Below are 11,755 nucleotides of genomic sequence, written 5' to 3'. Positions count from 1 at the left end.
GACCTTCCCTCCCTCCCTCCTTCCAGCCAGTACCCAAGTAAAAGAGCACAGAACTCAGAACAAAATAAATTTGAATGCTTTATTGGGATTGCGAGCGTTAAAAGTTAAAGACAAAACCCAAGCGATGGACTTTGCCAGAAGTACCAGCATGTTAAAGGGGCTGAGCCGAGGCGAACACGGGCCGCTGCGAGATGGACTGGAACAGCGGGCAAGGTGACATGTGGTGTTCAGCACGTGGGGGTCTTCAGGTGGTGGCACAGGGAGGGACCCAAGAGGGGGTCCCGCTGAAGACAGTTTGGGGGGGGGACTCGGGGAAGAGACAAGATGGACAGCCACAATCAAAGGCTCGGGAGGTCAGACGGGGGCCCGGGTCAGGATGGCAATGACTCACGGAGAGCTGCTCACTGGGGGACACAGAGGAGCATCGGCAGACGCCCCCGGAGCACCCATCCCAGGCGAGGCAGAAAATAACACTGGTGGGATGGGCGTCCGGCCGAATGGGCAGACACTTTGGGGCGCCTCGAAGTCTTTTTGGATCTCAGGCCAATCTGTGGTTCTCCAATTACAACAATTTGGCTCTTTGAGCTTCTGTCCAATGGTCCGAATGGCCCATTCTCCGGGCGCTTGCCGAGGGACCCTCTGTGTCGCGGGTGGGCTGGCATGGACCGCCCCCAGGGTCATGCCAGCCCCGTCGCCAGGGCCCACAAGCCTCGGGCCTCTAGACTGCTAGTCGGACTGCCATGCAGGGGGGCTGCGCTGGGGGCAGAAGTGGGGGTGAGGTAAACCTCCCAGCCGCCCGGATCCCTGCCGCAGCCCTAGGCACCGAGGTGTGGCTGGTTCGGTATCGCCAGACCCACTGGCCTGGGGGCCCAAGCGATCCCAGTGGATGGACTAACTTGCAGCTCGCTTGCTCTGGAAGGCTCGCACCCTCCTGACCTCCCCTACTGCCCAACCTCACCCCGCCTGGCCCCCAGGAGGCCCCACAGAGCTCCGAGCCTCCTGGGGACAAGACGGGGTGCTGAGGAGGCGGGCAAGGTGTCACCGAGGGGTGAGGAAGGGCTCCCCAAGTGCGCGGAAGGCGGCCACCTGCTCCAGCCCGATGGAGTCCCTCTACTCACACATCTGCAGTCCCTTCCCCCCCGGCCGGCCTCAGGCCAGCCGGGGGCCCCATCCTGGTGGCCACCGAGCACCTTCCTGACACCTGAGGAACTGCCGCCCCACCCCTCCTCCGCCCCTCAGGACCTCCGGGGACCAGCCACTGTCCCCGGAAGCCAGGCCAGGCAGCGGCCGTCTCCATTCCCCTCTGACTTCTCTGTGGGGCGCAGTGGCCAGCGCCCCCACAGAGGCTCCACTCTCAACTCAACCCAAGCAACAGGGACAGAATAAAAACCAAAATCAAATTGAGGACGATAAATGGCAGAGAGCAGGATGCACGGCGCCCACCACGGAGGTGGGGGATGGTCGGCCGCGTGTCGTCACTGCTCCCCGTTACGTGGGGTGGGAGTTAGTTTAATTTGTTGTGTGAGCGCATGAAAAGCTAAGGAGGGATCAAAAAAAAAAAAACAAAAAAAAAAAAAAGGAAAAATAGCCCCAGGAGAAACCAATTAAAGGGGGGTAATAGATCAATTGACGTCAATTTGGATTCCTGATTTCTACCCGTAATTCTGCAAATCTCTCTCCTCCTGATTTTTCTCTCCAAAACCTCACTGGACTGCTCCCCCAGAGCGTTCCCCCCACCCAGCCCCCACTGCCCCCCACCCGCCCCTCCAAACCGCCAGACTTCCCACACTCCCCATCCCTGGGTGTGCTCGGGGGGGATCCCCAGATCTTTCTCGCAGGAGCACACCCAGGGGGTCAGGCTACCTGGGAGGGCACACCTTGCTTGCTACAGCCATCTCCAGTCTGGCCAAACCTGTTCCTCGCTCCACACGATGGAAGGGTGCACTGATGTTGCTGGGGTCTGGGGGCACGGGCTCACACTGCGGGGGACCGTGGGGACAGGCGCCGAGACAGAGGGGGCACCTCCCTCATCTCGGAAACATGGAACCGCCTGCCTGGGCCTGGGACACACCCCTGCCACTCTCGGGCGCATCCCAGGGGATGGGAAGGGAGCACAGGACATGAAAACCTCACGCGGGACAGCTGAAAGAATTTGGGATGGAGCACGGTCTGATCTGCATGCGCGTCAGGGACTTCAGTGTCTCTCATTGTCATCCATCTGCGTGTGTGTGTGCCTGTGTGTGTGTGCAGGGATGCATGTGATGTGTGTGCTTTTCAGGATGGGGGTTGAGATGTAAGATTTTGGGGTATGTGGGTTTTTGGAGGATGGACGTTCGAGTGTGTGGGGGTTTGGGCCAATTAAATTCTATTTGCACGAATTTCGGTTTCCATGTTCCATGCTCCCTTCCTTTGGTCTCATTGGGTCCCCCTCGCTCGCTCCCCTCTGGTGACTTTCGGTGACAGGAGATAGAGCGAAGAACAGGCTTGGGTCTCTGCTGTTCCCACTGCCAATCACAATAAAGGTGCCAATCAAGAGTTTTGCAAGAGAAGGGAGATGGCTGAGAAGCAAGACACGCCTACCTGCAAATTTTGGGGTCCCTTCCGCTCTCTCGGATGGTCAAGGACTCGAGCCCACGGCCAATTTGACTCGAGGTCTACAAAGGAAGAGAAGGAAGGGGGGGGGCGCCGAATTCTTTTATTTTTCCAATCCTTTTTAGTATTTTTTCAGCCAATTGATTTTTTTAGTTTTTTTTTTTTAAGCTAATTAGTTTTTTTGGTGTTTTTAAAAAGCCAATTAGTTTTAAGGGGGCTGGTGTGTGTGTGTGTATGTGATTTAGGGGGTCTCATGGTTTCAATTTTTTGTTGTGTAATTTGGAGATAATTCTGGGGGGATAATTTTGGGGGGATATTTAAAGCCAATCGGTTTTGTACATTTTGGAAGATGGTGCTATGATTCCCTCAGCCCGATGGAGGGGGCCGAAGGGAAGAGCCTGACATGAGGAGGTTGGGACAGGGGGGGCTGGGGGGGAAGCCCGCTCAGGGGGATGGTACAGAGAGATTTCAGAGGCTGGCCCGGTGGTAAGGGCCCTGGTCAAGAGGAGGGCACAAGGTGGACGGTGCCATTTCGCAGAATTACGACAATTTGGCTCACTGCAGATTGCTGGACACCTCGACAAAGGCGGCCCCGTGGGGAGCGGGGTCCTCGGTGGGCACGGCGATCAGGGGACGTTGGCGCTGGACCTCTCTGAACGCCTCGAGCTCCTTGGCGAGCAGGCGACCCCGACGGGTACGCAGGAGGGCAGGCAGGCCCCTGCGCAGGCGCTGGGTGGACTGCTTCCAGGCGTTGTACTGGAAGAGCTTGACCACGGGGTATCTGGGGAAGTCGTCCTGAAAGAGGAAAAGCCCGTCAGGTGGTGCCTGGCTCTCCAGCCCCTGCCCCTAAGCCGCCCACCCTGCCGCGTGGACCTCTCGGTGACCTGGCGGGGGCTCGTTCCTAAACCTTTGCTGGTGCCAGCTGCCGGATAATAGAGCAATAACTCGCCCAGCCTCTGCCCAGCACCCACAGTGGGGGTACATGTGACAAACACGTCAATCACTCTTTAGCTGCCCTTCAAGCCAAGGCACCGGCTGTGCCCTGGTCGCCCGACTCAGAGGTGATAGCCCCGAGGGGCTCCGGAGAGAGGGCAGGGTCCCCTGAGACCTTGGTTTCCCTGGCAGTGGCCAGGCCATCCCGCTGGGCCCGGAGCTGGGGGCTGGCCCCACTGAGGCGGGGTGGCCTCTTACCGGAAGCACGGTCGGAGGGGTCGACACGTCCCTCTCGGACTTGGCGGGGGTGGCACAGTAGGTCTCCAGGAGGGCCAGGTCGCAGCTGCGGAAACAGCACTCTTCCACGATGCCACGGCTGCGGCGGTTCATGCGGCTCGCGGGCCTGCCTGGAAGTCCCACAGGAGGGAGGAGAGCGGCACGTCAGCACCGGGGGGGGGGGGGGGGGGGGGCGCCCAGGGAAGGCAGAGGGCCGCCCGCCCTGAGGACAGGCCCGAGGGACACTCGGCCACCTAGCCGCGCGGCGTGGAGTGCAGGAGGGAAGCGAGAGCCGGGCAGTAGGGGTGCCCCAGAAAGGAGAGAAGCGAAAATGGGGGGTGAGGATGCTCCGGGACCACCCCCTGGCCTCCTGGCACCTCCCTCCTCGTATCTGAAATGGGCACGGCCTCCCAGCGCCACGCTGCCCTGCGAGGGGTCCGGCCCCCACGTTACGGGACCACAGAGTCCTGTCCTGAAGGCCGGGCGGGGACACAAGTGCCGTCCCTGAACCAACCAGGAGCCTGGGCGGCCACAGCCCTCGAGCCACCGAGACAGGAGGAATGAGAGGAAGAAGAAGAAGACGGGAGGAGAGGAGTGAGGACCTGCAAGAAACCACGCCCTCCTCCCCTCCCGTCCTCCCCTGCTCCTCCACTGCAGGCTCCAAGGCTCAGCTGCAGGGACCCGCCCGGCTTCACTGAGGGGCCGAGGGCAGGCGCCATGGCGGGGAGAGGAGCCCCTGGTAAGGGGTTCCCTTACAGGGTCCCAGGGTGGGGCCCGGCCCAGCCCTCCTCTCAGGGAAGCCACTCCCCGGGCAAGGGCTGGCCGGCACCCCACCCTGCAGTGCCACTTCCTGCCCCCAAACGAGGCAGGCGAGAGAGGGGGCACAGGCGAGGCCAGGGCGGGCAGGGGCTTCAGAAGTATGGAGAAGCAGGAATGCTTTTCAAAGAGAAGCTCTGAAATGCCAAGGCTGGCGTTTGTGGGCCCATTTCACAAGGTGGGCAAGTAGAGGCTGCAGAGGAGGAAGCCGGTGGGGAGTGTGGGGCCAGGTTTGACCTTTATGGCTCTTGCCGGCTTGCCCCAGCAATGGAATGGAGGTGGCTGAGCCTGGAGGGAGCACGCACACTCCACCTTCGGGGTCAGGCTGGGCCTGCTCCCCAATTCCTCCCATCATCCAGATGGACGCTCTCCAGGATCGCCCTGTCCCATCCTACAGATAGGCAAACTGAGGCCCAGCTTGCTGGGAGGTGAGGCAAGGGCCCATGCCCCTGCGGGAGAGATCACCTCCCACTGGGGGTCCTGCCCTGCGACACAGGGCACAGGCGCAGCGGAAGCAGAGGTCTCGGGAAAAACCCGACAGTGCGCTCAGCTGGCCAGCCCAGGATAGAAACGAGAGAGAAGCGTGAGGACCAGCCAAAGCGTGCTAGGGCCAGCGCCCCACACCGTGGCCCACCCTGCAGGGTGGACCTCACTCGGCCCTAGGGCTCACAGACCCCAGCCCCAGTGACACTGACGACACTGCAATGGCAGGGGTCAGCTCTTCTCCTGTAGCCCAGGAGGAGCTGAGTGCCTGCGAGCACATGGGGCCTGCACGCTCACACCCGCCAGCGACAACGCATTTTGTTTTTATCGGTTTTCAATGCATTTTACCCAATTCTAAATCCCATAACCCATGAAGACGTGCCCACTGTCAAGACATCAGGCACCACCCAAATGTGCAGGGAAATCGGTGCCCACAGCCCTGCCCGCGGGCAGATCAGGGAGGAGCAAAGAGGGCACAGACTGCCTCTGCCGGGGCTTGGGTCACCCCATCTGGAAGCCCTGTCCTGCACCCCCCGGGCGCCTGCTATGCTCTCGCCCCCCGTAGGGACCACCTCTCCCACTCTGAGCCACGCTGCAGGAAAGTCAGGGGCTGTGAGCACCCCCCAGGTACACCACAGGTGCCCCGTAAATGTGGACTGCAGGACCCCACTGCACTCTCAAAGTGTCCTGGAGGCTCTACATAGGTGTCTGAGGAGGGATGAGGAGAACTCCAGTATTTATTGAGCACCTGCTATGTACCCACCCCGCACCCTGCCGCGCCGAGCACGGAGCTACTTACTGAAGTAAAAGCCGCGGTCCCCACAGACAAACTGGAGGGTGTCCACCAGCTCCCCGCCACACAGAGTCTCACTGGGGCGGTAAGCAGCAGTGCAGCACGAGGCGAAAGCCAAGAAGGCGAACAGCACGAGCATCGACTTCCGCACTGGGATCCCCATTGGTATCTGTGGGCAGAGAGAGGAGGCCGTGAGCCCCACCCGCCCTGCCCGGCCCCCCCAGGCCAAGTCCGGGCCCAGAGGCCTCTCCCGCTGCCCGCCCAGCCAGGGTCTCCCCGAGACCCCGGCCCAGCAAAGGGACGAGGACCAGCTCTCCTCGGGGACACTGAGCACAGCCATCTCCGGACATAAAGCTGCTACAGTTTTAAAGTATGGCTTTCCCCTTCATGGTATCACTTTCATTATAGAAATACCGTGGGCTTTCACCGCCAAGGTGGGCGCAGAATAGCCGGAGAGAGAAGGGACGTGTGGAGCCCATCTTTAACCGGCACTAAGTGACGGTCAGGAATTTCACATGGGGTGACCGGCCCCACCGTCAGCATTTCAGGGGCTCAGCCACACCCAGAGCTGGACACTGGACCTGGTCTCCATCCTATGATGTCATGGGGCAGGGCCAGCACAGGGCAGTGGCCACTCCTCGGGTCTCCTAGCACCAGCCAAGATGGCAGAGAGCCCCACCCCACCACCGAGCATGTGCACCCCCAAGGACCAGCTGAGCAGGGGGGCCAGGAGGACCGGCCCCCCCCAAAGCAGCAGGGGGGTCCTGCTGGCTAGTCCCATCCTCTCTTGCTCCCGCACTGCCTTTTCCACCACACAGTCTGTGGCTAGGCAAAGCTCAGGTCAAAGATCCGATGGTCAGTGCAGCGGTGTCAGCCACACCCCAGAGCCCTTGTTCTCCTGAACCACCCAGTCCCCAACTCCAGTCTGCCCTGGGTACCCCAAAACATGGAGAAACGCCAAAAGCCTCCTTTCCAGGCCTCACATCTCATCACCCAGGGCCAAAGACCTCAAAGTCCTCTGGGGACCATCAGACCTCTTCCTGTTTGAGGTACCAAATTCCACCTTGGGAGTTGGAGAGAACAGGTCAGGCCACCTGGAGGCCGGACACCAGGCCCCTTAGTGTCCAGAGCCCAATCTGGAAGGAGAAGCACATCCTAGGACACATCCCCTGCAGAGGCCATGTGGCTGCAGGCCTGGGGCCAGGGTTAACCAGGTCCCTTAAGAGGTGCGGGGCTTGGGAGGGCCCTCAGCTTCTCTTTAGATGCAGCAAGCCGCCACTGCCCCCTCCAGAGGGCGGAAGCCCTGCAGGCAGGCAGCCCCAGTCCGCCCTCCGCAGGCCCAGGTACAAGCCCCTTCTGGGGGGACAGTCACAGCCCAGTGCCTCTGAGCCCACTGGCACCCTGATGCTACCCGAGCAAGGGGCTGGGCAGGCTGCCCAGATGTGTCCCTCCCAGGCTCTGCACCTGGTGGGCACGGGTGCACCAGGCAGCACGCCCCTTCCCATGTTGGAGCCAGGAGGCTGCACACTTGGCCCAGGAGATTTTTCACGCAATAATTCGTGTAGGAGACGGGGGCTGAGAGGAGGCACAACTTCGGTTAAGCTCACTAAAGAGCCGTGCCAGCTCCTCAGGAGGGTCCGAAGTGCCACCTCACTCCTCACCTCCTCCTGCCCTGCACTGGACCCCAGCGTCTCCCTGCTGCCCCTCTGCTGCCCACTTCCAATTCTAGGAACAAATCTGCCCAGCTAGCAACTTGGCGCCGTCCAAGCCGCAGCCCCATCCTTCTGCAACTCCCGCCGCTCCGGTGTGGGGTCCCGTCCAGAGAGCAGAAGACTGGATGAGAGGCACGCTGGGGTGCCCGCAGGTGAGCAGGCCCGCCAAGGAGGGAGGGCAGGGGAGAAGGAGGCAGAGGCAGAGAGGAGGGACCGAGGGGCCAGGGTCAGAGGCATTGCAGCTGAGCAGGCTGGAGCGGGAGGGCAGTGGGGTCCTCGCTCAACAGCCCAGGTTACCTGCAGCTGGACAGGAGTCTCGCTGGGTTGGAAGAGAGAACCAGAAGCCGCCTCACAGGAGAAGCTAATGTCCAGTCTGCAGCCTGGTCAGTGCCTCAGCTTTTATGTCTGAGCCGGCTCCTCCCAGCCCCGGCTCCACCCTACCCCCCACCCCTCTCCCTGCTGACCACTCCCCCCGCCCCCTTTGCTCCCGCCCCCTCCCTCCTTCCAGCCAGTCCCTTCTCTCCTGCACCCCCAAGCGCTAGTCCTGGACCATCCCTTAGCACAGTACCATGAGGGGGGCTCATCCTGCACCCCTAGCCCATCTCGACACAGGGCCTTGAGGCGGGGTTGAGGGGGGGCTGCCTTCCACCTCCCTGTCTGGACACTTCCATCCACCCACTGGGCAGGGGCAGGTCCTCTCTGGGCTGCACACTCCTGCCCTTCTGAGCCTCGGACCAGCCCCTCTCCCCAGATTCCGAGTTGGAAATGTTGGGGACGGGAAACAGGGCCTGGGGGGTGCATTGCAAATGTGGCGTCTGGCACGACTCTCTTGCCAACTGGGCCCCCCTCGCTCCATCCTGGCCCCGCCCACCCAGTTTTCCTCTCCCAGTCTTGCTGGCACGGAGTCAACATACCAGGGTGGGTTTCCGAGAGTAGCTGCCCTCTTCATTACCCACCTCCCGGGGGGAGAGCCCCCCCCCGCCCCCAGCACAGCACAAATCACAAACTCTCAGCAGCACCCCCCTGCATCCACAAACCGACCAGGAAGTCGCCTTTGCAGACAGCTCACACCTCCCTCGGCATTTCCGAAGCCCCCATCCCCCTCCGCGGCGCAGGGGAGACCCCGGGGTTCGCATCGGGGAGCCGGACCCCCAGCCCCCCACGCCCTCCGCCCGGCCGCCCGCACGCCGCTTACCTGGAAGCCGGCGCAGCCGCCGCCCACCTCCCTGCTGCGTATCGCAAACCGAACAGCGGGCGTTGGCCCTCCTGCCGGACACTCCTCTGCCAGCGCCGCTCTGGCCGAGTCGCGGGGGCCGAATGCGCGACGGGGCAGAACGGGGGGATGGCTTGTTTTGGGGGGGAATCTCGTCTGATTGTCTGGGGAGGACGGGCTGTCTGCGGGCTGGGGCGGGCCAGATGTTGTACTTTTAGGGGGGGAAAGGGTATCGGGGAATGAGGTCAGCTGTTGTATCGAGGATAGAGGGGGGCAGAGATAGTACGAGAGACAGAGAGAACGTGAGAAGGGGGGGCCGAAGAGAGGGCGAGAGGGAGAGAGGACAGCGAGAGGCGGGCAGGCGCACAGCGGGAGAGAACAGCGCAGAGAGAAACAGAAAGCGTATAATTAATCCACTTCGGGACGGCGAAGGCGAGAGGGCGGGCGTGGAGGGGGAGGGAGTCGGAGGCAAGGAGCTGGGGGGGGGCGGGAGGGAGCCAAGGGAAGGCTGCGGAAGAAAGAGCGGGGCCGGGACCAGAGGCCGGAGAGGGGAGAGGGGAGCAAAGAGAAGCGAGGGAAGGGCGCGACGTCGAGGGCCGGGGAAGGTGCTGAGGGGGGCGGAGCGGAGGCGTCACCCGGGCCGCGGGCGCCCAGCTCGGTTTGGGCCGACGGAGCCCTCGGCCGTCGCGAGCCCGGGCCTCGGGGGGGCAGCGGTGGCGGCGCCGGGCCGCTCGGGACGCAGCGAGGAGGGGAGCGGCCAGGCCGCCCGCCGGGGAGGGCTGGGGGGGGAGCGCGGGGGGGATGACAACGCCGGCGGCCTGCGAGCCGGACTGCCTGCGGGGGGGGACCGCCTCCTCGGGCGAAGCGGGACGGGCGTTGAGGTAGATGAAGGAGGAGGCGGCGGGGGATCCGCAGGCCGGCGGAGCGCGGCCCCGCCGACGGCGCCCGAGACGGGAGTCAGCAGCTTCTTGGCGGACGGCGTCGACGCGGGGCCGCCAGCCCGGTGGAGGCGCTGGCGGGCCGAGCGCTGGCGGGCGTGGGCCAGGAGGCGGGGGCGGCCGGAAGGGGGGGCCTGGGGCCGGCCTGGCCTCACGCAGCTCCGCCGGAGAGCAGGCGAACTTCGGGCGCCAACGCCCGGCTCTTATAGCCGCGCCACCCCGCGGCGCGGCGCCCGCTCGGGCCCCACTGGCCGTGCGCCCGCGCCAATGGGCGCCCGCGGGGCCCTCGCTCCGCCCCCGGACCGCCCCCGCAACTCGAGCCGAAGCGGGGGCGCGGGCTTGGGGGCCCCGGGGGGCGGCGGTCGGGGAGGGGCCGTGGGGTGCGCGGGGGCGAGATTGGATTGGGGGCAGGGAGCGGCAGAATGCGAAAAAAATTCTAAATAGCCGTTCTAAAGTATTTGGGGGCCCCCTCTTGGGTTCCGGGGTGCCAGGAATCCCTGCGCTCCTCCGCGGGGGCGCGGGGCCAGCTGGGTGGTCAGTGTCCCAGGCCCTAGTGGTGGCGAGGGTCCCCGCTTCCCGCCATCGGGCTAAGAGGCGGGGGTGCCCCGTTGGAGTGCGGGCGCAGGTGGCTCGGCGCCGGGTTGGGGGTCCCCGAATCTCACTGGGAGCTGCAGGGGAGGGGGAAGTCGGGCGGGCAGGTCGCGCAGCCGCCACCTGCCCCAGCAGGCGCAGCGCCTCGAGCTGCAGCCGGAGCCCGAGCGCCCCCCGGTGCCGCGCGGGAGCCGAAGAGTAGCCGCGGCGGCCGCCAGGTGTGATACGTGGGGCCGGCCCAGGCCCCAATCTGGGCCAGGCATGGGGCCTGCCTAGGCTGCGCCTGCCCAAGGAGAGAAGAGGAGGGCGGGAAACATCGCTCAAATCCTACCTGCATTACAGAGCTCACTGGGGTGCGTCTAAGCAGCTCGCCTTTGGTGCCCACCCAAAATATCCGGATAATGGTTACCCCGTCCTCAGTGCGTTGGACTTGCGTAGACTTGGACTCAGCCCCGGGGGCCACCACGATAATTTGGGGATCTGGGGAAACTATCTCCTGGAGAGTTTGGACAATGTAAGAAGTGATTTTTACCAAGTCAAAACCACGCACAAGCCCCTGCGCCCCTGCGCCCCTGCGCCCCGCCCTCCCCACAGAACCTCTCCGAGGGGAAGGGGCCGCCGCCGGCGGAAGCCCGCGCCCGACTCGCCCCCTCGCTCCGCCATCAATCACTGCACCCGCGCTCCGCGCGCGCCTCCCGGAGTCCTCTGCCCGGCGGGCTAGTGGCTCCGCGCTGCGCTCCGCCGCGCCGCCCGAACGAAGTGCGCCTCTCCTCGGCGTCCCTCCGACCCAGCGCCCTGCCCGCCCCTCTTCGGGGCCGCCAAGGCGCTTTCCCCACGATTGTGATCTTTGCAAAGAGCTAACGAAAGCGCGCCGGTTTCGGGGCGCTCGGCCCCAGCGAGCGCAGCCGCCGAGCGGCAAGCCCTCAGCGGGCTCCCGCGCCCCGCGCCGGGCTCCCCGGCGGCCGCCCGAGGCGAGTGCCAGCCCCGGCAGGACGGCGGCGGCTGCAGGCGGGGAGATGGGCCGGGGCCGCGGAGGCTGCGGGGAGCTCACCGCAAGGCTGGAGGCTGGAGGCTGCGTCCGCGGGCGCACTAGGAGCTGAAGCAGCGAGGGAGCGCTCTGCAGCGGGAGATGGACGCTGCTGAAGGTGAGCTACCCCGGGGGCAGTCCCCAATGTCCCGGGGCAACGCCCAGTCGGTTGGAAGACCCAGGGACAATGCCCAAATTTGGGGGAAACTGGGGGCAATGCCCAGTTGTTTTCCTGGACGCGGGAGAAGCACTGCCCACGTCCTGGCGGACACGCTGCCGGACCAAGTGTGTGTGGGGAACACAGAGAGAAGTTTCCCAAATCCAAGGAGCTCCGGGGTCTTCGTAGGAGACGTAGAGAGGCCCGAAACTAGTACTGCTGTG

General features: G+C 64.2%; 1 protein-coding gene across 2 annotated transcripts; it reads right to left on the bottom strand.

Annotated features, from left to right (window-relative positions):
* Positions 1 to 1,761: 1,761 nt before the first annotated feature.
* Positions 1,762 to 9,477, bottom strand: IGF2 (insulin like growth factor 2). Of its 2 annotated transcripts, none has more exons than XM_058526157.1 (4): positions 8,801 to 9,477; positions 5,900 to 6,062; positions 3,784 to 3,932; positions 1,762 to 3,387 (listed from the first exon to the last, which is right to left on the bottom strand). In XM_058526157.1, exons 2-4 carry the CDS (start codon positions 6,054 to 6,056, stop codon positions 3,148 to 3,150), a joined length of 546 nt encoding a protein of 181 aa, XP_058382140.1. In that variant the 5' UTR covers positions 6,057 to 6,062; positions 8,801 to 9,477; the 3' UTR covers positions 1,762 to 3,147. The 2 variants fall into 2 exon arrangements, with proteins under 2 accessions (XP_058382140.1, XP_058382141.1); XM_058526158.1 differs by lacking the exon at positions 8,801 to 9,477 and adding an exon at positions 7,903 to 7,980.
* Positions 9,478 to 11,755: the final 2,278 nt, after the last annotated feature.

The sequence above is a fragment of the Diceros bicornis genome, chromosome 31 (assembly GCF_020826845.1).
Source record: "Diceros bicornis minor isolate mBicDic1 chromosome 31, mDicBic1.mat.cur, whole genome shotgun sequence".
Lineage (NCBI taxonomy): Eukaryota > Metazoa > Chordata > Mammalia > Perissodactyla > Rhinocerotidae > Diceros > Diceros bicornis.
Note: the sequence above shows the minus strand (reverse complement) of the source record. Positions and strands in the feature narration are given on the sequence as shown.